Source organism: Neopelma chrysocephalum, unplaced genomic scaffold (genome assembly GCF_003984885.1).
Source record: "Neopelma chrysocephalum unplaced genomic scaffold, ASM398488v2 Primary Assembly neopelma1_43, whole genome shotgun sequence".
In the NCBI taxonomy this organism is placed as follows: domain Eukaryota; kingdom Metazoa; phylum Chordata; class Aves; order Passeriformes; family Pipridae; genus Neopelma; species Neopelma chrysocephalum.
In genome coordinates this window covers 22,827,255-22,853,806 of record NW_020897702.1, presented here as the reverse complement: position 1 = coordinate 22,853,806, position 26,552 = coordinate 22,827,255, and the positions used below count along the sequence as shown (strand labels likewise).

The following is a 26,552-nucleotide window of genomic DNA, read 5'->3' as shown; positions in this document are numbered from 1 at the left end:
TTGCTACTTTATACTTCACTTCCTTACCTGCTTGGATTTTTTTCTGGCTTTCACTTACCTTTTTAAATCATTTGTCCATTTCTTCAACAACCTCTTTGCAAGGTGATGTGTACTGAGCAACAGCATACTCTTCTGGAGAAGAAGGAAATAAATGTTCCAATTAGCCTGGAGACCACTTCCTATGCCTTTCCCTGGAAGCGGATATACCTTACGCATGCTTAAGCTGGAGATCCTTGAAATGTCCTTCATTCTGACATGTGCATTTTTGTTAACTTTCTAGTCATGCTCACTCGACATCTTGGGCATGAGACCAAACTCACGGAACTGAAATGAGTCTCTCCCCTGGCCCTAGATTCAGATACGAATGGAGTTCAGAGGAGTGTTGGTTCCAGGAGGGCTGGGTCTGGGTCTCCCTTAATGCACACAGTGTTTCTACTGTCCCTCCCCCAAACTTCAGACTGGTTAAAATCAAAGACCTACCTGTTTCATAGTAATCATAGATCTGCACAGGAGCTGGCTTGGGGTGGGTCACGATAAAGTTCTGCTCAACTGAGAAAATGATTTCTTTCCTTTTCTTCTGTGAGATCTGGGAATGAGGGGACAGAGATTACGTCTTTTTATTTGTACAACACCATCTGGAGCAGATGAGGGGGATAAAATTGCATATTCTGAATCCCGCTGATGCCGCACGTAGAGTATGGTACAGAAATTATCTGAAACATGTTTGAAGACTCCAAAGTGAACCTGAGCTGAAGAGCTATGGATTTGTTATTCTGCTTGTATTACCTGATTCTGTAATATTACAGATCCTATTGTCAGAGAAGGAAAAATTGTCCAAAGGGATTGAGTTTAATTCTCCGTGATTTCTCCAATGATCAGGATGATAAAGTCTGGTATTCCAATACCTCCTATTTCAGACATGAACATTATGTTCCACCAAGAAATTGGGAATCAATTTACAGTGTACGTCACTGGGATATTGGCTTCTTTTGTTGGTTCTACAGGGCCACGAGCAAATTTACTTTGACATTTAATATGTAAATTCTGATTCAGGGATTAGATTACAGGTTAAATTTTGTAGTGAACTAGTGCAAGAGAAGTAATGGAAATCCTTCCAGAGGAGAACGAAAGCAGTGTTTCGTGTCCTGTTGGAAGGACTGAGGTTTATGAGAAACCTACCAAGGAGACGTACACACAAGGGAACCTCTTTTCTTGTGTTTATCTGCTTTTGACTGAAAGGAAAAAGAGTTTTGATTAATTTCTTTATGCTTTTTTAGATTAACTTTGTTTTCTAGTTACTAGTAGGACAGGTGTCAGTTTGAAGCTGTTTGGAAAATTGGAAAATTGGAAAGTTACATGCAGTTTGAGAAGTAATCTGCTCAGTGATTATGGGGGAAAACTGATGAGGAAGACAATATGATAAATACCTCTTATAGAGTTTAACCATATTGTAGTTGTATCTATTACATGCTGTTTCCATTCTTTGTGGTAATCAAATAGACAGTGACCAGAACTTACATTTTGCAGATAAAGAAGAATGTGATTTTTCTTGTTTTCTACTTGCATCACTGTATTACTGTCAATGAGCTTTAAAACAAGAAAATTAAGACAAATATATTTATAAAACATTAAAAAACAAGTGCTACCTCAGCCCTTATCACTGCATGGCTGTGGGATTCATTCTTCTCTTAGCCAACTATCAAGTGCTGGAAGCTGTTTTTTAGAGTCGCTGTTGAATAGATGGAAAGGATAGAGAAAAACCTACCACTTGACTTAGTCTTGGGTATGAACACTTCCCAAATGCACAAGTCACTGCAATTCATTTGGGGAATACTGCCTGACTCCAGTGTGATATATTTTTCAGGGCTAGTCTGACAGGTTTCCTGACATTTCCCTGCCTGAGCAGTGTCAGTTCCCTGTTGCAGCTGCCTGCTGGTCAGTCTTGAGCTGGAACTTTTCCTAGGTTTTAATGTGGGAAGGTCTGTGTGTTTGAAGCTTCCTGTAGGGCATTCCCTCCACCCAGTAATAAAGACAGTGCAGCCATGCAAACACCTCGCAGGGTTTGTGGCTGAATGATTCTTAACCACACCTCTGTTTCTGTCATGACCAGTCTTCTCCTCTGTCCCTGCAGGGAGTAATTTAATCTTGTTCCTTTAATTTACCTTATCCAGGGAAGACTTAACAGGAACAAAGCCAGAGAGCATCTTCACATCAATAATGAGCATGTTGGAGCTGCTGCGCTTCCCTATGTAACTGAAACAACAGAGGCCCCTGTCAGTGTGGATCATGCCTGGGGAAGCAAACTTCAGCTCCCTTCTTCTGGTTTCATACAGCACGGAGGGGTTTGTGTGAATCACACGCACTTGCTGACTGACTCAGGTGGGAGACACTGGTGAGGCCCCCAGCATGAAGGGGCCAAGTATGTGCTACCAATCATCAGTTACTGTCACAAGGTCTTTTGGGATATTGTGTCTTACAGGCTGATATCATCAACATATTGATCAGCTCATGCTTCTTGACTTCATAAGCAGAACTGAAAACATACAGCGATGTTCTCTGTGTGTCGTGTCATCTGTGCGACTGGTTTGTTGATGGTGCATTACCTGCTTATGAGGACAATATCAAATTTTGCTGGTCGATCTAGTGGGCAAGAAGCATTTGATATCTCTACTGAAAGCAGAAATCCGAAGGCCCCCTCTGGAAGATGAATGTTGTATCTCAGTGCTGTCTGGAAGAGGAAAAAAACCTTTTATTCAAGCATGACAAGGATTTTTCTTTGTATTTCAAAAAAACAGGTGTCAGACTTATGAACTTTTCTGGCAATGTTGCACTTGGTTTTATGTGGAAGATCCTTGCTTACATCCATGATGAACACATCAGACCTCTGCTCTTTAACAATGAAGGTGTTTGTACCCAGAGTCACCTCTGAGAAAGAAATTAGATGCTGATTAGAAAGGACTCTTTTTCCATGCCATAACTCCACAGGAGTCAAAATGTGGGATGGAGAAAGGAGTATTTAAATAGTTTAGGGAAATCAAGTAATTAGGAAAAATAAAGAGAAGTCAGCTAGAAAATCATCAAAACTGTGGCTATATTGTATGCAGAAAGTGAGACATGATGAAGAGAAGAGCAGACATTTACTTGCATAAATACACATCCACTGCTGTTCATTGTTAGGCTGTATTTCCCAGGGACCTCAGGAAGGGGAGTCTGTTGCAGCAGGAACCTGTTCTCATTGTTGACAATAAATACCTTCTCAAAAGGTTTTTTGGAAGTGATCTTGACTCTATTTTGTGTAGCAGAGTTGTAGGTGGCCTCACCATAAGCAGCGAGGGCTTGAAGAGCAATGACTGTGTCCTGAAGAAAAAGAAAATAATAAAAGAGAATTAGGTACGCAGTGTGACCAGTGCAGAGGAGATCAAAGTCACAACTCCAATATGAATCACAGTTGCTTCATCCTGGCTAAAAAAAGTCTAAATCTGTGTATAGTTCTATGGTTCCCATACAAAAGGAGCCATTTTGTTCTGTCATGTGTGTTTTAGGGTAGAAGAAATCTCTCTCCCCATACAAAGGTCTCAGAACATAAAATCTGAGCACTAGAGCACACTTCTTGAGTTTTTCATTGTGGTAAAGCCTGTGTTTTCTGGGGAACTCCACAGAACTTCTTGGTCATATAACAGCTGGGACTTGGTGTTTTCTAGGCTCGTCCCCGATATAAATATCTGTATTTGTTGCTAGTCAAATTACTCTTGTGTGGCTTTAACCATTTTATAGTTAAGAAGAGGGGGAAAAGTAGTATTTTTGTCTCCCTAAGAGAGAGGTGTTTGGTCTCTGTGTGTTTTAGATGGCAGATGGAAAAGCGAAATAAGACTAGGTAGTCAAAGGCTTGCTGGAACCCTGAAACAGTGCCCCAATTCCTAGGACTGGGTGGAGAGTGGAAGGTAGTTTTGGCACCTGCGTAGAAGAGAAACCTCCATAGGGATTCTGCTGCCTTATGATCCACTGCACAATCCCTGAGGCCTTTATGAGATCCTCTTTATTCCAACTGGGTTTGTAGAGCAATGCCAACAATACGTAACTGGTGATCTCAACTTCAGCTGATGGGACATGGTCAAGGAAGGAGGGAGATTCTTCTGATGGAGACCTCTCCTCCTGCTCCCAGTGCTGTGAGCCATCTGAATAAGCAAAGAGAGGCTGAGAAGCAACCAAAATTGATTACAGGTGCCACTGCTCTGTGCTGCCTCAGAGGCTTAACTGTGTCCTGGCCTCTTCCTCAAAAGTACACTCTGAAAACCAGTGGATGTACCATACATTAACTCCATAGATTATTTGCGGAGTTTGGTTCATGTGCTCATACTCTCAATATTGTCAAGGTTAGACCGTCAGTAAGATCTGTTCCACCTTCCCACTTCCCAAATTCCCAAAATGGCTGAAACTCACCAATTTCCTTTGCTGATTTATGTAACTCTTCAAGGAATGATTCACATTTTTCTGCCTTGCCAGCTAAGCAGAAAGCATAGGCCATGAGTGCCTGAGTGTAAACATCACTGAAACTCTTCTCAGATGCAGTCTCCAGACAAAAAAAGGCATTTCGGATTACAGGATCCTTAAAAACAAGAAAGCACATGGGTCTAATTCAGAACAGTAGTTTTCACCTGGTCAAAAATTCATTTTCTTTAAAACTGTTCATCATCCTGTCACTATCACAGCAATGAGAATGGAACTTCAGCTTGTATAATGACTTCAGGAGAGAGAATACAGAAGTCTTCAAGGAGGGTTTTCACGGGAAACATCAGACAAATCAAGTAGTTTTTAATCATGTTCTTAAAGAGGTTGGTCTATAAACAGAAGACTGTTATGTTTCTTTCACAGCTAATTCCTGCTGCTTACCTCCATGATAATAATTCAGTCTGCACTTCTATTGTCAAGAGTTTGTTTTCTTGAACAGATCTAGCCTAGTAGTCTCTATCCTCAATGATTCTATTGTAACTTTAATTTAATTGTGAGGTTGCACTAGGTTTATACCCAGTAAAAAATGCACAGTTTGACCCTGTGTCCTCACTAATGCACTAATCAAGAAGGTCTTCAGAAAGGATATGACAAATTGGAGGCTAACGCATACATCGAAATCTAACATCCACTCTGTAGTCTCCTTTGTATTAGCAACTTTTTGAAAAGGACAGATCACCTTTTGCTGGACCTTTGTTTTTCCAATGTAGCTTTTAGTTACATCTGTAGACTTTATAGATTTACCTGCAATAAATTACTTTCTTGACTGGTCCATGTTTGAGGCTAAGCCATAGTGTATGGTTTGCTACCTGTCATATGTGAGTTACTAACTGTCAAGTTTTTTTACTGGAAACTAAAAGGTGTTAATAAATGTTTTGCGTGTCTCAAACAGAAGATCTAATACCACTGGTTTGTACAATCTCTGCTTGAACACTGATGGCTTAAGAGGTATAGAGACAGAGACCTTCTCTATCACAGCAACCAGTGCAGATACAGAGCATGGTCATGTACTCTGGGAGGTCTGTCCCTCTCTTTCTCTCTCTTTACTACTTAAACAGACACTGGACCCAAGTCAACAACTGGACACCAATTCCAGATGAATACCAGCAGCTGAAGGTCTCCTTACCAAGCTGGAGTGCCCAGCTTCTAGCATGGCAATGGTGGTGTAGGCAGAAAGCGACAGCTCGTCATCTACTCCTCCCTGAAAAGGACACGGAGAGGGGAATAATCAGTGAATGCCACAAATGAGAAGTCTTTAAATATGAATTGCCACATCCCAGCTGTGAGAGTGTGGCCAATTCTGGAGACAGCCCAAAAGGAAGGAGAACATTTGCATAGCTCTTAAATAGCTCATGAATCAAGAGAAGCCCATTGCTATCAAATAAAAAAACAGCACTCCTTCAAGCTCACAGTCTTTTAACCCATATTGCAAGTGCTCACAAGACGTAAAATATATTGTAGGAAAGCCGACTGACCTGAAAATAGTCGTTGTAAGATGTGGAGAGTTAGCCCTTGGAAGAGGGCAGGCATTAGGAGTGAAATATAGTATTTGGCAGTAATGGGAGAGAAAAAGTGTAAATTTGACAAAGAAGTAGTCCTCTGCTACCTTCAAGGCATTGTTGAAGAGTGTCCCAACACTTCGGAAACAGCCATCTGGCTTCTGTTTGCTTGCCAGCCACACAAAGGTTTGAGACTGGGCATTGTCATCAATATAGATGAAGTGACTAGCTTGTGCAAATGATCTGTATACAAAGGCAGTGAGCCTGCAAGGGAAAGATGAAGCTCTGAGATGAGCATTGGAAGTAGAAACAGAAAAAGTCAACCCTCCTGTTCATGCTGTTCCTAAGCATGAAGAGTTACAGCCAGGATGTTGGTGGCTTGCTTTCTCTTTGTGTGCTCGTCTGTGAGAGGGCAGTTAAAGGAGTAGTAGCTAGATGGGACATGGGAAGGATGTCCAGCACACTCTGAGGCTGATCCTGTCTACAGAGCACTGCAGTGCAATGGGTTTCATGAGAGACAGTAGGAGTGGAAATCAGAAAGCCAGCTGGGTCTTTAGGGATCAACTTAGGGATAAAGTCTTTGTGCATCCTGCCTGGCAGGGGGTGGAGAGACATTTTTCTTAGTACTTACTGAGTCTCGGTCCTAGACAGCTCTGTACATCTGATTTAGGCAGTGAAGCTGCGTCTTACCTGCATCATGTGAATTGAATACAAATTCAGCTCTGAGCCATTTCTGCTCCTAGTCACTCACCAGGTATTCCCTTCTTTATCTCTGGTGCCAAAGATGCTGTAGGAACCATCAGGATGTTTGTATGACAGCTGCTTCTGGTAGCCTGCAAAAACATGTAAATAGAAGTGTTCTATTTTGTTTGCTAACATATTTTTCTGAAACCACAGTGGAAAAGAGTGGAGAGGCAATGTATATCTAACAAGTAGGAGCGGAGCCTAAGGGATCCTATAGATGGAAGTATGAAACATTTTGTCTCTCAGAAACACTGAGTCACAGAATAAGCAGAGCTCTATCACCTCTTTGCTCCAACTAGACGAACAGGCTTAGGACACATACTGTGCCTGAGTAGAAAAGGAGAAGGGGACTGAAAGACAAAACCTCAGAGGAAACATGGCAGCTGAATGTCAGCAAAAAGGGATGAGAAAAGAAGATAAAGTAAAAATAAAAATGTCTTGATCAGGGCAAACCCTTGGGTTGCTGAGCTGTGCTACGATAGTGGTGCCATCTGCTAGGATAACCCTGCTGCTGCTTCTGCTCACTGGGCCTCAAGTGGAATTTCAGCATACACTGTAAGGGAACCAAAAAGCTCTCACCGCTCTCTAAGTATCCAACTGCCTTGGATCTGACCTCCTCACTCAACTGCCCCGTCTTGTTCAGATAGTCCAGGACATAGATGTTGGGTGCAAACAGGACCATGTTCTGCTCTCCACAGCCAAATGGCATGTGGAGGAGCTGGTGCACATTCTGCATTGCAGTGCCCATGATGTCACCTGGGGAAGAGGAGATACAAGGGCAGGATTAGTACAACTCATGGCCACTGAAAAAGACAGTAATTCCCATTCCATAGGCAGAGGCATAAAAGCCTAGATGGGGTGGCAAACCTTCCCAACAAGTGTGAATCTCTCAGTGTTGAGTGATTTGTTTTGTTCTGTTCTGCTTTGCAGTCAACAAAGAATCCCTTCCCTGCCTCTCCTTACTTAGTCCAAAGTGCCCATACCAGAAACACTACTTATTTTAGTGCCACTTCAAGCAGATACTTCTTATTAGATATGAAAAGAACTTTCAGGAAACTTCTGTTTCCAGAGAACGGAAGGGAGCAGCTGGAGATACTATATGGAACCATTTATTACAGAACTAACAATTCATGCTGAAAAAGGGCATTGGTTAATGCAGATAAATCATAGGCCACCTCTAAATTGTTATTTTTAGGAAAGGTAGCACAGACACAGCAAAAGATTTCTAGAATGAGCTGAAATCACCAGCGTTACAAAGCAAAGATTTTATGACTGAGTTATGTAACCCAGTCCAGGTCCTGAAAAGACTGAAGAGACTCTGCCAGTGTCTCTGATTTACAGGTCATACAAACATGCAGGTTTGTGTATGTGGAAAAAAGTTGTACTGGCATGTGTTTGGTTGAGGTCATAACTCAGAACTGTGCTGCTACTTCAGAGCAAAACATTCAAATGCAATAAATTTAAACTGAACAGTGAAGAGTGATGTTACTGATATTTAAACTTCATCTCACTGATGCAGAGCATTACTGGACTAAATGAGAATCATTCTCTTTTCTCAAAAGTTTCCCACAAAAGGAATGGAAACTTACATTTTGAATGCTGAAAGAGCCTTTATTTTATAATTTTTACATTATCTTTATTTTGTATATTGTATTACTTATATATTTACCAACAACAGAAAAGGAAGCTCTGGCTGATCCTTCCAAAACATTTGTAGGTAGATCTAGATCTATATTTTGAATAACCACATCATCTGTGGAGAAAAACATTAAGTTCATTGTGGTAATTTGTATAGAAATATTAGTTAAAGCAGTGAAATACTCCTGGTACCAATTGCACAGTACAAAATTGCACACAAGAGACAGCAATAAACTGAAACTCACAGCTGCCACCAAGATCATGAAGAGAGAAGAGGGCACAGAAAAACCAAAATTGTGAAAAATAGATCAAATGGTGCAGTAACTGGAATTGCTCAATAGAAAACAGTAGAATGGGGAAGGTTGGTGCTCACAGGTTGTAGTATCTGTGAACCCTGGGGATTTTTTCAGTGAGGCAGTGGGGAGAGCTGATTGGTAAGGGTCAGAACTGCTTTTGTGCCTCTTTTAGGCCATCCAGGGAATTTTGGAAACTGTTTGCTGTCTACACTGGGATAGTGTGAAAGGGAACATTACATTCACTCTGCCATTCCCACTAGAGGTGGAAAGCTGTAAGCTACAGGTATCCTTGGAATAGAGGACAGCAGTCAACATGAGTGAATGAAAAACAGGACATATTTTGCACAGAAAGGTCACTTCCCTTTGACAGCTTTATAGCAGCCTTCCTTCAGCATCTGAGCACATCTGACTGAGGCACTAGATCACACAGGAATTTTGTAGCAGGGAATTGGACTATAATGCTCACACTAGCTGTCATTTGGACAACTCTGGGGAAGAAGGGAGGGGCAACATCAGCAAGCACTGAAGGAAAGAGTGCAAACTCCAACTTCCTTTCAGTTCCTCTCAAGACGGCTGTATGTAAGACTAAGACCCTTACCTTCTGTACAGATAAGGGAATTTTGAGTCTTCTCCCTTCTGATGCCTTCAGGCTGTGTGGAGATGGAAAGAAGAGACAAATGCAGTCAATGAGAACAAAGCATTCAGAAGAAATGCAGAAACAGAAAAGCCAGTCCCTTCCCCAACCTCCTACATCATAAAACAGGTGGACTGAAGAAACAGTTTACAAGTTCCTGTTTGATGTGGCTGCTACAAAAGGGAGTTCCCATCAGATGGAGTCTCTCATTTTCAATTTCTCCTCTGCATGAGGGAGACATGCACTTACCAACACCCACTGATCCTCATGGAAGAGGACAATAGATGGGAGTGGACCCTGTCTTAAGATTGAATGGCCAGACCCTGTCCCAGCCACATGAATGTGGAGCCACATCTGGAGTTCTTTAGGGAACCTGAAAAACTTTTACTTGCTTTTGGTACTTCTGCTGAGGTTTAGTTTCCTCATGAGTACAGGACAAACAGTAAGAGCTGTCAGCAGTACCTCAACCAACAGTGTTCTGAGCTGGGTGTCCTTGTAGTCAATACTGATGTTCCTAGGTACTTGGTCTCCACAAGTTTTATCATCTTTGGTCTCTGCAGTAATGCTGAATACTACATTACCTTAAATAGTAGCAGAAAAGGAAAAAAAATGGACTTCCATCATGCAGAATGATGGTTAAAGTAAGAAATTTCATCTGATGAATAATATTAAGTAGTGCAACATAATGAATGGTCAGTTACTGTAAGTGAGACAGGAAGAGAACTGATCTCTAAAAATGGGAATGATAAACACATTGCAGTTGTGGAGAAGCTCTTTAGCCTACACAACTGGAAAGACCAGTGGTAGACCAAGTTCTCCAGGTTGGACAAGGATTAAGTTTTTTCGGGTGACATATAAATTGATTAGTATCAATCTCAGAACAGAAAACCAAGTAAATTCAAAGCACTTACCAATTTCTTTGGGGAAAATATTCCAGACATAGGTCTTTCTTTGTTTGGCACATACACATCCATCATCCTCTGTGGAGATGAGTTTGGCTTGATAATCAAGGGAATCTGACAGCAAAATATTAATCTGAAAACAGAAAGTGTAGTGTGATGGGATGAAGATTTTGCACCATATGCAAATGCTGCTTTATTGTTAGAGAGCGATGAGATACTATCTGTTTATGTCCAGTGTCAACAGTATAAAGCAGATTTAAGTCCTGGGATGATGGTGTTAGATCATCCATCAGATGTAACCTGAACAGTTTTCCCATTTGCTTCTCATGATATTCTCCACTGAGATGTTAAATACCCTATGCACACCTGATTCCTAAGAAAAAGACCCCACTTATACCAGTGATGGCTTGCATGACTGTGGATGGTGAATGATACTCCACAAAGCACTTGTTTCCTTTCTCTATGGATCTTGAGACAGTTGCTTTATAGACCCATCCTAGCCACAGCTCACACAGGTCTTCCTCTGCTTTGTAGTGGTTTGGGAGGACAAATCCAGTTAGGATAATCTGTCATCAGCTAGAATGAACAGTACTTCAATCAAGAGCAGGGACAGATCCAACTATCTGCACTGATCATTTGCTGTAGCTTCTTTGGAGATGGGGTAAGGTCTAAGAATGTGGGCAGAAGTACACACCTTAATGCACTGGTCAAGGTAGTTGAAGACATTGGCTCTAAGCAGGAAATCTTCTCCTCGGATGATAGAGTAGGGCAAGGTTAATTCAACAAAGAAAGGCTGTAAGGCTGTTAGGGTGGCAGGCACAGATATACCAAATCCAACCAACTCTTCCACACAGAAGGCACTGGCCTTCCATTTGGTAATGGTGTCAGGGACGGTGTATGAGATGCTGGCTTCTCCAGTAGAGCTGATGGGAATGGATAAAAGATGAAAGGTTTAGAAAGGGTAAGTTTCATGTGCCTTGCTTCTCAGTAGAGGCAACAAGTTTTGAAAATCAGAACCAACCTGATTCTATACACAGAAATCTCACATACAAATCCCTAGAATTTATCACTCAAATCTTCTGAGAAAAGCCCATTTGAAAGTTCTTTTGCCCATCATTTCCCACAGTTTGGAAAGACAACTCAGAGGTCTTGTTCTGCAAACCCATACTTTAAATAAAGGTGTCCTTCTTCTGAGGAAGAGAATATGACTCATGGTACATGCATTGTGGGAACAGATGTCTTTGGGGACATCTTTGGTAATTTTATCACAGAAAAGAGAAGGGCAGGTGGACAGATGATGACCAAAAAAGCTAGGTCTTCCAGGCCAAAAAGTAAGAAGAGGTGGCAAGGAATAGCTATCTTGCAGGACATCAGGGGATATATTTAGTAACTCTTAAAGCAAGGTAAAGAGACGAAAGAAGCAGTACTCACTTAATTAGAACTATATCCCAAATCCAAGTTTCAGGGAAGAATTCCCTAATAGTCTCAAGGATAAGTCTCTTCTCACGATCCTCCCTACCAACTGGTAAGAGATAATGAGAATTTAGGAAAACTTGGTTCGTATAATGAAGACTCCCAGAAAGGACAGATTTGAGTATGCATGGGCCAGTATGAAGGATGGTAAGTATTTTCCCATTTTGTTCTGACTGAGACTGTAAGTAATGCCACACAAATATTATGTAGTGTCACTAATTTATTCCTGAGTTAGGTATAACCTGTTATCAAAGGAAAAAGAAAACATTGAAATGTTTTGGTCTCCAAATACGAGCATGAGACCCTGGGCTAGGATTCAAGTCACTTGACTCTTAGGTCTCTTTACTGTCCACAGTTGCACAGTCTTTTCTGGTCAGAAGGGAATCAGTGCCAACAGTGTTAGCTTTGTGTGATACTCAGCTGATTGCCAACATTTCACAGAATGAAACTGGACATGAATCAGGAGCGTAGACCTGAAAGACTTTTTTGGGCATTGGCCATTATCCTAAGCTATCTCATTCTGTACCAGGCCAATATTCAATATCAATACTAATGTTATTAATGAGTACTGCCCACGTTCATATCCCATGAATGCCACTTTACTGTCCCCTGTATTACCTGGTAATTTGACATGGTGTGCATGAACCGTGAATCTGGCATATGGCTGACGTCTTACAGTCTCACTAGTACATACAACTGGTTGTTGAACCTTTGAGTTGGTAAAAAATTTCATGCCCATGTCCTGTAAAAAACACATTTTAGTGTTGGCCATAACCATACTGTAGCTGAAGTTTGTTCCATTCTCCCCTCTTTCCCATTACTGTCCTTCTACCACAGAGGTGCCCAGAGAAACCTATGCAGAGACTTGTGGGAGCTTTGTGTATGCTGGAAAGTCACAGTAGGCACCAGAGTCAATGTAGAATAGAGGTCCATGAGGAAAGTTTGTCATGTGTGAGCTTTACTAACGGTGTAATTTTAAGAGCTATCTAATAAGCAGAAACTCACTTCAACAGATTTAAGTAATGTTCAGGACATTTACCCTGAGAAACTCATACACATCTGGGCCTAATCCAGACATTACAGGTGTGTAATACAAGCCTTTGTGAAAGATGTGGTCAGATGAGACACAAGGGTCTTGGCGATCTGCTGCTAGATTGAACCCATTGAAGATGTAGCCTTGAAAGTCTTGCAGGGGATGAAGGCTGTATATCTGTGAGGGGTAAGGAAACATAGAACCTGTGTGTGTAAAGATTAATTCTAATTACGTCATATGCTGCAAATAGCCAGAGCTGAGATGTCTGCCTGTTTGAAACCATGTTCCGTTTCCTGGATTGAGAACTGGCTGAATGGTTGGACCTAAAGGGCAGTGATCAGTGGCACAAAGTCTAGTTGGAGGTCAGTAACTAGTGGTGTACTGCAGGGGTCCATACTGGGTCCAGTCTTGCTCAACATCTTCACTGATGTTCTGGATCTTGGGACAGAGTGTTCCCTCAGCAAGTTTGTTGATGACACAAAACTGGAAGGAGTGGCAGATATGCCAGAGAATTGTGCTGCCAGAGACCAGTCACAGGTTAAACTAAATCCTACATGAAAAAGGACTTTCAATCAACAAGAAACAAAACCTGTTTATTGCCTACTATAGATGGTTTATGACCAGCACCTACAAAAAGTGGTAGAAGTCTAACACAGTCTAATGATCTCAAGTGGAGAGACACTGTAACGGAGGAGGAAGAAGCAGCGGAAGAGGACAATGCTTTTGGGTTGCTTACCATTTCCACAGACAGCTCTCTCTCGGGCTTCAGGAGCAGCGTGCTCTGATCCACTGCCCTCACAGCACAGAAGGAGTTGGCAGCAGCTTCAATGACCAAACTGACATTAGAAGCCGGGTGCACCTGCTTTTCAGAGAACTGCAAACGGACCTGAAATTTATCAAACAGACGTTGTCATGGCTAATCCATGTTGCTCAGGGCTGCTCTGACCGTGTGTGTGAATGGAGGGAAAAAAGGAGAGTAGAAGGCTTTTCTGTTAAAGCACAGAGAGTCTGCCTGGAGAAGGGTGTCTGATCTCCACTGCGGCTGTTGACCAGGCCTCTGTTATAATGAGGACTTAGGTAATAAGCACACTTAGATTCCTGTGGTAGCTTAAATGAAGATACCACAAGTGATTTAAAATGAAGTGAGATTCTTTTGCTGCATTTATCAAATCAAATCTTACTATGACTTGACTACATGTAATAAGCACTACAGTAAGAAAATCATGTTTTTATTAGGTCCATGGCCCTTGTTAGCAAATACTTAAAATGGATTCTGTTTTGAATCTATTCAGACAAAAATCCATTTCACATTTGTGTTTGATAAGAGGGAAAAACTAGGAGGGGTAACTAGAAGCATGTAACTAGAAACACTTTGTTAATCTCACTTTGTTTGCTTTCTCCTAAAGTTTCATGCTTTTTAGCTTTTGGGAAACAAAGATTAGAAAAATCCTAATGGTCAAATCTAATTGCAAAATGTTAAATGAAAATGTACCAGTGGAAAAGAAAAACTCAGAAGAAAAACTGAAACCCTGGACTGTTATTTTTGTTTTCTTTTCTCTGTGTATTTAGTTCTGGTAAACCCAAATTGCATTTTTCAACAAGAAAGTGTAAAAAAATTAGATTGAATAGTGAAGTAGGATAAAGCTAAAATGTGTTCACTCTACTGAAGAAGAGACAGTCTAAACTAAATGGAACACTAGTAGAGTTTAAGAGAGGCAAGGATCATGTGGGATTCTCGTGTTTTTTCTGAAAAGTTTTTCATGTTTAAAGAAGAATTACCTTTTGACAATATGGTCAGGAAGTAGTGGTAGAGGAAAGATATAAGGCCAAAGAGAAAAAAGAAGAATGAAGGGACTAATGTTGAGAGAAGTGAATGAAAACAAAAAATAAAACTAAATCTGTTGTGAATATACACAAAGAATTTATATTTATCTGGCAGCAGGTAAGACTTGCTATATGTTAGTGCCTCTCACCTTGTTTTTGAAACACTTCTCAACTGGAAATTGAACACTGTCTGCCACCAGTTCCTTGGCAGGGTGTAAGGTATATACCAGCAACCGAAGGGTTGGAGTCATTTTCTCATTGACCACAAGTGGGATGGTGAAAGTGCCATTTTGACCTGTTAGAAGGAAGAAAGGCACCAATAAGAAAGAATCATCAAAGACCTGCTGTAGTAGTAGCCATCCTCAACAGACATGTAACTGTACCAGTCAGTGGAGCAGTCTGGACCTCAAACTTAAAATTTTGCCAGGAGGTGACAGGTTTGGGTTTAGATCCAGATGCTCATATTTACTGTAGATTTGAATATGTGGCCATATTCACATAGACCCCTACACCAGACACTCTGCATGCCCTACGTTAACCTTTGGGAAGATCTTTAGAAGACATTATTTGACTAATATCACATTAACTAGTTGCTGGACTAAATCTGACTTTATAGTGAACTTAGTGGCATTGTATCATGCACACATGCATGGATGGAGAGGGGCATGACCTTTCCAATAGCTGCTATATACATCCAGGAGACCTTGCCTTGGTTCAGTCAACTTTTTTTTCCTAAATGAAGGAATACATATTGGCAACTTAACTGACCAACTTGGATATTAACTTTAATTTCCCCTGTAAGGACAATCTTGCCTTTTGCCATGCCCTGTGCAGAGAAGATCAAGAAATGTATGTGTTGGTAAAAGTTGGAGGGAGAAAGCAGCAATCGAGTTCATTGTACATCGACAGGACAATCTACATTGAGATGATCTCAAAGGCTTAAACATAAGCCTTAGAGCATATTGAATGCTGCCACTGCAGCTGCTATTGCTGGGGCCCTTGTCTGGGCTCAGAAAGAAGAAGGAAAAGAAAGGGAAGAGGGAGGCAGAGAATACTAAAAAGAGTTTTTTCCTGCAGGAAATGGACAAGAACCCTGGCCTGAGAAGGGGGTTCCTTACTATGAACTAGAGTAACATGATCAGAAATGGGGGCCTTTTCTCCTGACTGGGTAGTTTCTGTCCTTGGGATGTTAGCCATTGTGCTGGCTGGTAATCCAAAAGTTGGAAGAACACTCACTGCTGTAAATCCCATGGATGGATTGCCAGACAGCTGTACAGTCAAACCCTTTCAGCAAACCATGCCATAACCCTATACTCACCACATAGTAGAAGTTCATAGCGTTGATGTTCTTGTATCCTTCCACGTTTAAGACATAGTGCACAGTGATCATCCTCTTCTGCCCACAGCCCAGATCTTTCCATAGAGGCTCAATCCTCACAAAACTGCTAGTCCAAGAGTAGAAGTGCTGGATGGAGGCAGTCGCTTCTGGATAGTAAGGCTCTATCCAGCCTTCATAGTGGCAGTGGTCACTGGTTTTATAAATTGCCTGATCACAGAGGCAGTGGGGAAGAAAAGAAAAACAAATATATATCACTAGCCTTGCAGCAAGCCATTGCATTGCAACAACTTGTGTGTTTTTCTCACTCTTTATGGTAATTTTTGAGAGCTTTAGAACATGAAATAAGATGGAGAAAGCACATTCTGAAACCAGAATTCAAAATCATCCCATCTTTTTTGGGTTCAGTTTGAGAGCAGCCATCTCTCTCAGTGTCTCTATTCAGCCTTGTTTTGTACTCACTTTCAGGTTGATCTCAGGATCAAACATTTCAGATGTGTCAATGCTAAACTCTGCAACACCGTTATCATCAGTGGTGAAGTTGTCTGTGTTCTTGTTATTGACAAATAGCTGAATAACTTCATTGGAAATAGGAGAATTGTCTTTGTCTACCAGCTTGATCTGTACAAGAGAATGTGAAACATGTTTAGCGTATTATCCTTCTGTACGTAGATACTGATGTTTTGGACTCCTTTGCTCTCCAAACAGCAGAATTGCTTTTTCATCTTTCTTCAAAGAAGTACTTGAGAACTGAAATGTCTCTCATCACTTTCTGCCACATATCTCAGCTATCTTATGAGGTTTCAAGCAGGAGCCTCCTCAACATCTGCCACATCATTGATAATGTCCTTTTGCAGAGGAAGGACTTCTCATGTCTCAACTCTTTCCTGGTCAGTCCCTTCTGACTACACATTTCCAGTTTAAAAGTATACTTCCTTTCCTCCCTTCCTTTTTTCTTTTCTTAGTCTTGAGAATCTGCTGCTGATACTTTCCGTGTCTTAAGCCTTTTCTCCATATCTTTGTTTTGAACACTTATCTGATTCTGTCTACATCATCTCTGCTGTTTATGTGTTAAACAAACAATTAGGAAAATAACAGACACCATTAGATACATTCTCCATTGCTGGAAATGAGCATTCATTTTGATTTTTTTTCAGAAAAAGTACAGAGTGGGAGTGGGGACCAAATGGGAAAATTACATAGACATCTCCCAGAGGGGAAAAAACAACCCCCTTGAAAGACGATATCTTCTGTCCCTTCAGTGCTACTGGCAAGATGTGCCCATATCCTTTCCTCATTGACAAAAGCTGAACTGAAGGAGAAAGATTTATCCCTACCTTTTAAACCACTGATACAGTTATGTGGGATTTGTCATAAAACATAAAATTGTGAAAAAGCTTTTTGAGATTGAAACTGTTGTTATTTTTTGTGTGTGTCTTAAATTCCTTTCTCTCTTTCTTCCCTCATCTGCCAGTGTTTTTATTCATCTCTGACTGGAATGTGAGGGTCAATTCTGAAGGGAGAGGCAGTGATTTGTAGCAAGCTTTAAATACAAGTTAGAAAAATGCTAGTTAATTAATTGTTTTGATTCAAAGTATTTCTGGCAGAATCAAACTCAGAATAAATCAATAGTCTTCAGTATTCAGAATTACCAGTAGGCACTGTATGTAATAAAAAAAACTTGAGAAGAACTTCCTCTTCCCAAACAGTCCCCTAGATGTTCCTATCACTGTTGTTATGCGATTGCCTGTGAATCATCTTCAATAAAAGCTCTCTATTCTCTTGCTCACCTGTCCAAAGTAAGGAATTCCTCTTTTGTAGTGATGATCCATGTTCTCAAACTGTATGCTGCTCATCACTCGAGTTATGGAAATGAACTGTGTAGCTTTAAGTTGCAGGTCTGTAAAACATGTCCAGAGTCGAGAGAAGATATACTTTGTCTTGTATATGGCTTCATCAGAGTTAGCGTTTGCCTGCAGATGGATGTTACCGTACTTGTAAAAATGGACCTTCCCCAGGAAGACATCCTTGTAGTCAGCAAGCAGAGGCTGAATATCTCCTGCTCTCCTTGACCACATCCTTGTTTCTGTTTCTGACTGTCTAGAAGGGATTACCTGTTCCTTTCTCTATGACAATGGCTTTCACGTCAAGATTCCTCATGTAGCCAGTGCGATTTAGATCAAAGATGTTGGAGCTGAAAACCTGGGAGAGGCAACCGTCTGTCTCCAGCTGGAAAGGGAAGAAAACAAATCCCATTACCGAGGATCATAGCTTTCAAAGGATGTTTGGCAATACACAGAACCCTTCTTTAGTGAGTGAAGTCTTTTCCCACTACTTTTAACATGATTTATACAGGACTAATAGAGACATCATCGTCTACACTTTTCAGACGGGAAACTAAGTCATGAGAAAGGAACATGTCAGTGCTATTGCAGGAAACCAAGAAGAGAAATGAGGTGTCCTGAGCTCCTAGCTTGTGATACAAGCAAATAAATTAGTAGAGTGAGGTGAAGCATCAAAGGGAGAAAGAAAGGTGTGATGAGCAAAGAGAGAGAAACAAAAACACAGGAGACAGGACAAGCATGAAGAGGAATAATAATTGTGTATCATACATTTTTGATAAATGATTGACAAACTGGGCTTTTCTTGCACCTCCCATATGAATCAAAATGCCTGCATACACTGAGCTGGACTTTCCCTTCAACAGGGTGGCCATAGGTGTACCTAGGAAAAGAGGAAATAGGTCCATGAGCTGATGTTTGAAAAATAGACATAAGTTAACATATGCAGGAATAGATACGGGACAAGCAGTGATCCGAGAAGCCAGAGCATGGAATAATTTCACAGGCTTTTTCCTAACTCTTCTGCTGCTACAAATCAGAAAATACAACTCAGAAATCAAAATGAGTTCTTTTTCACACATAAACCCATGAACAAAAAACACACCTTAAAAGTATAAGCATGATGAAGAGACATGGCTACTGATCAAATTATGACTGTTGTCTCCACTTTTCAGCTTAGACTGGAATTTTAGACTCACTGAAATAAAAATCCTCATATCTGCAGGGGAATCAGGATTTCACCTCTGGGTTCTAAATTACAAGATCTTGGTGTTAGAGTAAGCAAGGTCCTTCTGAAGGACCAAGCTGGGAGGGGGAGTTAGACAGCTGCAACTCTAACATCCCTTCTAGAATTTAATGATGCTCTGCTTTATGAAGGTCTCCCTCTGAAGTGGGTTATTGGTAGTGAACACATTCTACTTTGCTGGGAAACCTCTCAAAAGATTTATGAAAGCTCCAACCACCAAGTCAACCTCGATCAACCTCTTCTGAGGCCCTACATATTTTGACTTTTTCTCCAAGCCCCGTCTCTTTTCCCGGTCCTTGGAAGTTCTTCCTCTTCAGCATATTTCCTAACAACTCTGCACCTGGTACTTACAATCCACAGACTTTCACTGTAAACTCTGAATCCAGGACTGTAAGGCTTTCTGGTGCAGTGACTGTGACATCAAATTTTGGCAACACTAAGACAAAGAATGGAAAGAAAAAAAACCCAACACTGGCATGTTGTAAACTTGCAGAACCTCCTGAGATGAAGTAAAAATGAGGATATATCATCAGTGTTAGTCAGATGAAATGGAATCTCAGAATATAGGTGCCAAGATGATAAAGAACTGGCTTAGTCTGCATAGGTTTACTAAAGTATTTCTACAAAACTCTGAAGAGAAGACAGGACTTTGGAGGTGAATCCTGTGATGCCTAGGTACCATGCAGAGCTTTGGCCAAGATAGCTCGTGGACATGGCTGGGAAAAGTTTAGTTTGTCTCAATGAAATTTGCAATCCACTTGCTGATTTCTTATGCAGATTTTTATTCTGCTGGTTGAGTGTGTGCAAAATGGGTAATTTTTCTCTTTTTTTTTTTTTTACTCTTCTCTTTCTTTTTTCATCTCTACAGTTCTTAATGACAACTATTTGAAGCTGAATTTGCCAGGAAGCTGTTTGAAGTTTTAGCAGTCAAAACGGTTGATTGATATGGGCTCATCTCTAATAATGTTTTCTACACTGAATAAAAACAATGGGTGGCATTTACCATACTCCTCCACAAGGAATGAATGGTTTGTTCTATCTCCTGACTTCTTTGCTACAATAATTTTGTAGTTCCCCAGAATAGGTTCATCAGTTAGTAGGAATTCTTTCTGAATAGTGTTCATCTCTGATGCCACATTTTGCCACTGAAAGATCCTGTTGCCCCTTGGATCCTGAATAAAAAAAAGAATACAGACTCACAGGTTGTCTGCCTTGGAAATCTTTTGCTACCAGCACACAAAACTAGAACCAAAGAAGAAAACAGGACTTCAGCAAATTAAAGTTGTTTTAACTCACTGGAGAAGCTGCTTAATGCACGTGCATTGAGATTAATGATGCCTTTGTACTCTGATTATTCATGTTATTATTTATGCAGCTAGATTCTTATCTATTGTTCCCAGATTTAGACATCCTCTGCCACTTTACTTATTAGTCTCAATTATCAGGGAAAGTTGTACAATACTGCCCTTTCCTGCTTTTTAGTATATGTTGCTCTAGATTTGTGTCAAGAAGTGATAGAAAGAAAATCTCCTTTGTGATTTTCCTTCAGCCAAGTTTATCCCACACAAATCTTGGCGTTTAGCAATACCAGCATCTTTTTTTCAGCTGCCAGGAGTAGGACGGGAGCATTTCTTCTGCATTCACTAGGGGTAGCATTTGCCTCTCAGTATATGTTATGGTTAGTTAGACCAAAGAAAACACATTCACACCATTTCCTTGACTCTTTAAAGCACAAACTTGAAGAAAAACAAATGGAGAGCTCAAAATATGTATGTTTCACTGCAAAGAAAACAAAGTCATCTAACTTCATGGTATAACATGAAAACTTTTAAGTATGCTATCTAGACATGGACTGCAATTGTTATTTTAAAAATCACCAGAAAATGCCATGGAAGTACTAGTTAGTAATTGTATTCACAGACTATATTTGTTCATAGTTTTTACCAGCACTTGAGTTACAAAAAGGTATATCCCAAAATAAGTTGAGCAAACTGGAGGAAGTGGAAAGGAGTCAAAGGTAGACACAAGGACACTAAAACTTTTGACTGCGGAAATAAATATAGGTGTGCTTTACATGTTAGTCTGTCTCAAAAAGCATCCTTGGATTTTGTGATATTTCTGTTAATTTCTGGTGGTGTACTTAGGAGCAAGATTTGTCTGTGTGTAGACACATATAAACTGATGTGAACACACGTGCCCTGAATTTTATTATTATTTATATGCATAATGTAGTACAAAGACAAAAAATTCTTACCTCAATTGCAATGAAGGCGTATTGAAAGAGGAAAAAACAAAGTGGAAGAAGAGATTAGGTGGCTGATCAAGCACAAATTATTTTTTTCTCAAGACTGTGAGACATATATAATCAATAGTCAGTATAATACCATTAGTATCCCAATCTCTTACTTTAACCATTGTAATAGCAGTTTTACTTCATTAAGAAGCTTACATAAAGGGGAGAGATGGAATGAGAATGTTGGGACAGTTTCTGATTATATTGGTTTTAGTGCAATCCCAGAACATCTGAATGAGAGTTATAGAGGCGCGTGTAAACCATGACCTGGGCTTCTTATTAGCACCAACTCTTTTGTAAAAAAGAAGTGCTGTCCTCTGCATTACAGCCACATGAGAGGAGGACAGTAAAGACCCCTCCATCTATTGGTTTATGTACTATAAGCATGAAGACAGATTGCTGGCAATGAAGAGAGCGCCTCTGAGGAGGTAAACAGTTGTGGCAGCAACTTTCTTTTTTCATTTCCCTCATTTCTAAAACAGGCAAAGTGCCAGGTGGATGACTTGTTGATTCTAGCAAGGAACAATTGTTGAACAGTAAAAACAGGAGACTGAACCATGGGCTTTCTGCTCAGAGCTAAAATAATGTCTGCAGTAGCAAAGTGGAGGGTTTTTTTCAGTCCTTTCCCAGTGATAGCAGAAGATGGTTTGCCAGGAATTCAAATGGCTACACCTTTGCCTTCTTCCCTGTGACTCTAATGTAGGGGTGGATTATAGCATGTGCTTAGGAAATCATGTTAATTCTTTAGCATTTAGTGTCTGCAATATTTCATTTTATCCCCATTGATCCTTTATTGAAAATTTAAGAAGCTGTCTTCCAAAAATTTTAAATACAGGGGAATGTGGCTGGTTACTCACCGTTTCCTGAACAGGTTTAAAACTGAAATCCAGGGCAACAACACGAAGCCTCACTGGAAAGGCAAGGAACAGGGTGTTAGCATTAACCATAGTTTGTTTGGTTGAGCATGATGTTTCCCATTCATTAATACTCCCAGTTTCACAAGATCTTTTAACAATTCCACTTGTATAAGATGCACATAATAAAATGAATCTGAAGACAGAAGGAACCTACACAGACTCTGAGGAAGGAACTTGTCCTCGGCATTGAGCTCTTGCACTCTTTCATAAAAATTTACTCAACCACAGAGAAAGGGAATGACTGAACAAATAAGAACTGCTGTGTAGGTCAGGCAGTATCAAGTGACAGCCATAACTCCTTCAGTGGCTGTAACTCCTTCTGTGGTCATCTGCATGGTGTAGGTAAATTTGTTCCTCTTCATTTCCCCATCTCTAAAGCAGGGTTTATTGCCTCAAACACATGAAAGTTCCAAATATTAGTGCAGATGAAGTGTCAGTTTTTCCTAATGCAGTGTCACACCTCTTAGTTCAGTTTGTTCTCATCTTGTACAGGCTTTTGCCAAACTGCCTTTTTTCTTCTTTGTGTGTGTGTGTTTGTGGTTGCTTTTTAACAAAAGAAAAATTGGAAGGAGAACTACAAATTAGTGTAGAAGGAAAAACATAAAAATATGTTTTGAAAATGTCTTTGTGAAGCATTGCCTTTTCATAATTTAATTTAGTCTACTACTTCCTCAACCCAGCACCAAGCCATTTGACCAATAAACAGACCATGTTGGACACCTTGGTGACACCGAATTCTGACTGGTTAGCTTTCCTTCCTGTTATAAATCTACGTAGATAGAACTAATTCCCAATTAAGGTATAGCTAATCTAGTCTAATAGCTGTATTAATTGACTAATCTCTGGAAAGAAGTTTTCTTGTAGAATTTCCTACAGTGTTTCCTACAGAATTTCCACACAGTGTTCTAGCTGTGTGCTAGAAGCATTAAAACCTAGAAATTAACTAAGGAAGGGATTTAGATAAGTGGTTCTTTGCCTACACAGAGTTCTGCTTGATGTCCAGATGAGAAGTCTGGATAGGGGAATAACATAAGGGCAGGAATACAACAACAAGAAAATCTAAAGTCCAAACCCATTACAATCCAGAAAGTAAAGAGCTGGAATTTGTGTTTAACAATTTATATATTTTTTTAAATAATGGATTTAACTCTTGGTTTTTAGACTGTGTTTGATGCTGGCCAGAAGCAAATGGAAGCATTGTTTCATGCCAGGTAACGGTCTAATCAGTTCTTCCCACTATCCTGACCCGTCACCAGTAATAAAACAGCAGCAGTGAAAGTTTCTGCCAGCTGGGAGGAAAGGAAAAAGAAAATAATAGAGACCATGGGATGACAGTCTCCTGACATTTTGAAGATTACTCCCTGAGCTCCACAGTAAATAATTGTAATGGTTTTAGCAGAAACTCTGAAGAGACTGCTCAGACTGTAGCTCAGTTTGAAAAACACCAGGCCGAGAAATTCTATCTGGAGAAATTCTATCTGAAGAAATTGCTTCCTAAGGCACGGATTATAGGCAAAGTAGATATTCACCTCTCTGTCCTGGTTTGTAGATGGGTTTGTCTGTCTGCACGAAAACAATGCTGTCTGTGTTCCAGAGCATCACTGACCGCCGTTCTTCTAGGCTGACTGTGGTGCCCTTGGCAGAGAAGGAAATGAAAGCCAGTGGTGAAGAATGGACAGGGGGAATCTGTGAGGAAAAAGAAAAACAAAGGGAGCTGTTAGTCTAGAAGTCATGTGCTCAGAATCTGTTGCACAGCAATACCTGTGAACTGGGCTCCTACAAAGAGATACCACCTCACTTCCACCACCTTCATTACCTTTCTTGGACATTTTCTTGTTCCTTATGTCTATTAAAAATGCCTGCTTGTCTGTTACTGTCTTACTCTTCTATGTTTCCTTTTTCCTTCAACCAGTCTTGTTTTCTTCCCTGCTTGTTCCTGTCCTGTGCTCTCTGCTCTAATTTTCTTTTCCCTCTTTATATTTCTTTTCCATTGGAACATAAATTAAAGTCAGTTTACCTTGAAATTGAAGCATTGTAGACCACTGTTTCCTGTCATGGTTTTCTCAAAAATAGTGATATTAACAGCGCTGTATTCTAGGATTGCTCTGATGGATATTGTCTCATTGAGGTTAAGGAACTGCAGGCAAACCTGACCTGGAGAGTCATTTTGGAGGACAGCAGGCACCATTAGGACATACTGCCTGTGAGATCCAAACGTCAAAGTGATCACATTCATAGAGAAAGGAAAAACAGCCTCAACAGGATAAAACAAACACTGTTATTATTCAGTAGCTGCCAATTGGTTTAGATTAAATATAGGACACACTACCAGTGCCCCTCACTCCTGCCCTGCAGCTCCCAAATAGCCCAGTTCTGGATTCCCACCACAGTTCTGATACTACCCCCAACTCCTACCCTTTTCCCCTTTGTCTGAGTCCTGGACCCATCTGCTTTTTACAAAGCACGCTCCTGTTACTACTGCTATTGCCTTTTCTGAACACACACCAACTCCTATGGAAGTTCTGCAACAGGCAGAAGGTTTGACCGTATTAAATGGGAACAGTTCACTTGCCATCCACACTCCGTTTTACTCTCCAGATATAAAAGATGGTCCCTAGTAGTATTTAATACTTAAAACAAAATGAATAGCACTAATTAACACTGTCTTTAAAACCTTTCCATAAATATTAATGGCAATAATATGGTAGTTCTTACGGCTCAGGTTCCTTTGCAGCTGTTACATGCCAGAGAAGAATAGCCAAAAGAAACTTCAGCCACATTTTTCTCACTGTGAGACAGAAGAAAGAGATAAGTTCTATTCCCAAGAAACAATTCATTGGCTATTAGTTTAACAGCTCTGCACCATTCTTCACCTAGTGCTCCAGAGGAAAGGAGTTAGCCCTTCTTTTAGGATAAAGAAAGGTTACCTTCTTCTTTTGTTCTCTTATGCTGTGACGACAAAATAAAGCACCTGTAGGCTGCTCCCCACAAGAAAAACAATGCTGGAAAGCAGTTGTTTGATAACTGTAATTAATTTTTTACATTAATATTGGTTCTGGGTCTGTCTGGGGTGAAGTTAGGAAGTCAGCTTTCTCCACATTAACCTGTTGTGCTTTGCATTTGAGGCCATAATGGTGTTCCTAACTCTCCAGTGTTTTGGCTATTGCTGAAGAGTGCTTGCACAGTGTCAAGGCTATCTCCCCCACCTCCCAGCCAAAAGCTAGTATACTTGGGGTGGGCAAGAGACTGGGACGGGCCACAGCTAGGAGAGATGACCCAAAATGAACAAAAGTATATCTTATACTATATAGCATCATGTTAACAGTAACAGGTGGAGGAAAGTGGAAGAGGGACAACTTTTGTGTTAGCAGCATTTGTCTTCCAAAGCAGTCACTACATGTACTGAGGCCCTACTTCTCAGTAAGTGGCTGGACATCTGCCTGCCAATGGGAAATACTGAATAAATCCCTCTTATGATTTCTTTTTCTTGTGCATCTTTTGCTTTCCATATTAAACTGTCGTTATCTCAATCCATTGGTCTCTTTGACTTCCATCCTGAAAAAGGGGGGTGAGTAAAAGACAGGATGGCTGCTTGGCTACTGGCTGGGGTCAGTACACCACTGTATGTTATCAAAATAGCTAAATTTTGTAGACCTGAGAGATATGGCTTCAAAGGCAGAGTACCTGTATGGGAGCATGATTTTCTCTAATATCCTGATATGTTGTATGACTGTCTCTTCTAGTTTCTGGTTAGTGTGTAATGCAGAGAATTGGGCAGCACTGAAACTTTCTTCAATAGAAACATAGGACAAAGGGCGACTATGAAATGTTTTTCAGGTATACCTTCAAAATTTTCACAGAAGTATCAAACCATATGAAACTGGAACAGGCAGAAGCAATAGGTGATTCTCCAGAAGTCTCTCTGTGGCATGCTGGGGCTGCTCAGAACACAGACAGTTTGATGTTCTGTTTTGAGAACCCACCTCACTGTCATTTCTGTTGAAGAGGATCTCTACAGATTCTACAGTTAAGGAGCTTCACTAAGAATCAGGCTTTATTTTCTCTGCAATGGGATACCCATACCAGGAGCTGTTGAGAAATTCACTGACAAAGGTTTGAACTTGAGCTGACATGGTGAAAAAAGGAGACAATCAGCATTGCATGTTCTTGCTTTTTGTGGCTTTCTCAGGTAGTTACGAATTTATTGCAACATAATAAAGTATTCATTCCAAGTAAGTCAATTTGATAATCATCACAGTCCATATCCTTGTGCTGCAAGAAGCTTTCTAAGGCTACTTTTGAAAGTTTAATCTAAAGGTCAAGTGGGTTAGGTGACATTCAGAGGTTGTAGAGATGGAGGAGAGTAG

The 26,552-nt window shown here is 40.5% G+C and overlaps 1 protein-coding gene across 1 annotated transcript; it reads right to left on the bottom strand.

The window, feature by feature from the left end:
• Positions 1-57: 57 nt before the first annotated feature.
• Positions 58-25,022, bottom strand: LOC113964865 (ovostatin-like). The gene is made up of 35 exons (XM_027677623.1): positions 24,901-25,022; positions 24,203-24,386; positions 23,715-23,871; positions 22,122-22,178; positions 19,979-20,170; positions 19,327-19,411; positions 18,501-18,612; positions 18,003-18,117; positions 17,679-17,788; positions 16,351-16,509; positions 15,871-16,098; positions 15,321-15,378; positions 14,702-14,847; positions 13,465-13,614; positions 12,735-12,905; positions 12,314-12,437; positions 11,999-12,004; positions 11,654-11,744; positions 10,917-11,145; positions 10,232-10,355; positions 9,783-9,901; positions 9,285-9,336; positions 8,422-8,505; positions 7,332-7,508; positions 6,760-6,841; positions 6,116-6,272; positions 5,636-5,710; positions 4,441-4,606; positions 3,955-4,175; positions 3,142-3,357; positions 2,604-2,728; positions 2,163-2,253; positions 1,519-1,587; positions 481-586; positions 58-132 (listed from the first exon to the last, which is right to left on the bottom strand). Exons 1-35 carry the CDS (start codon positions 25,020-25,022, stop codon positions 68-70), a joined length of 4,425 nt encoding a protein of 1,474 aa, XP_027533424.1. The 3' UTR covers positions 58-67.
• Between the last annotated feature and the right edge of the window lie 1,530 nt (positions 25,023-26,552).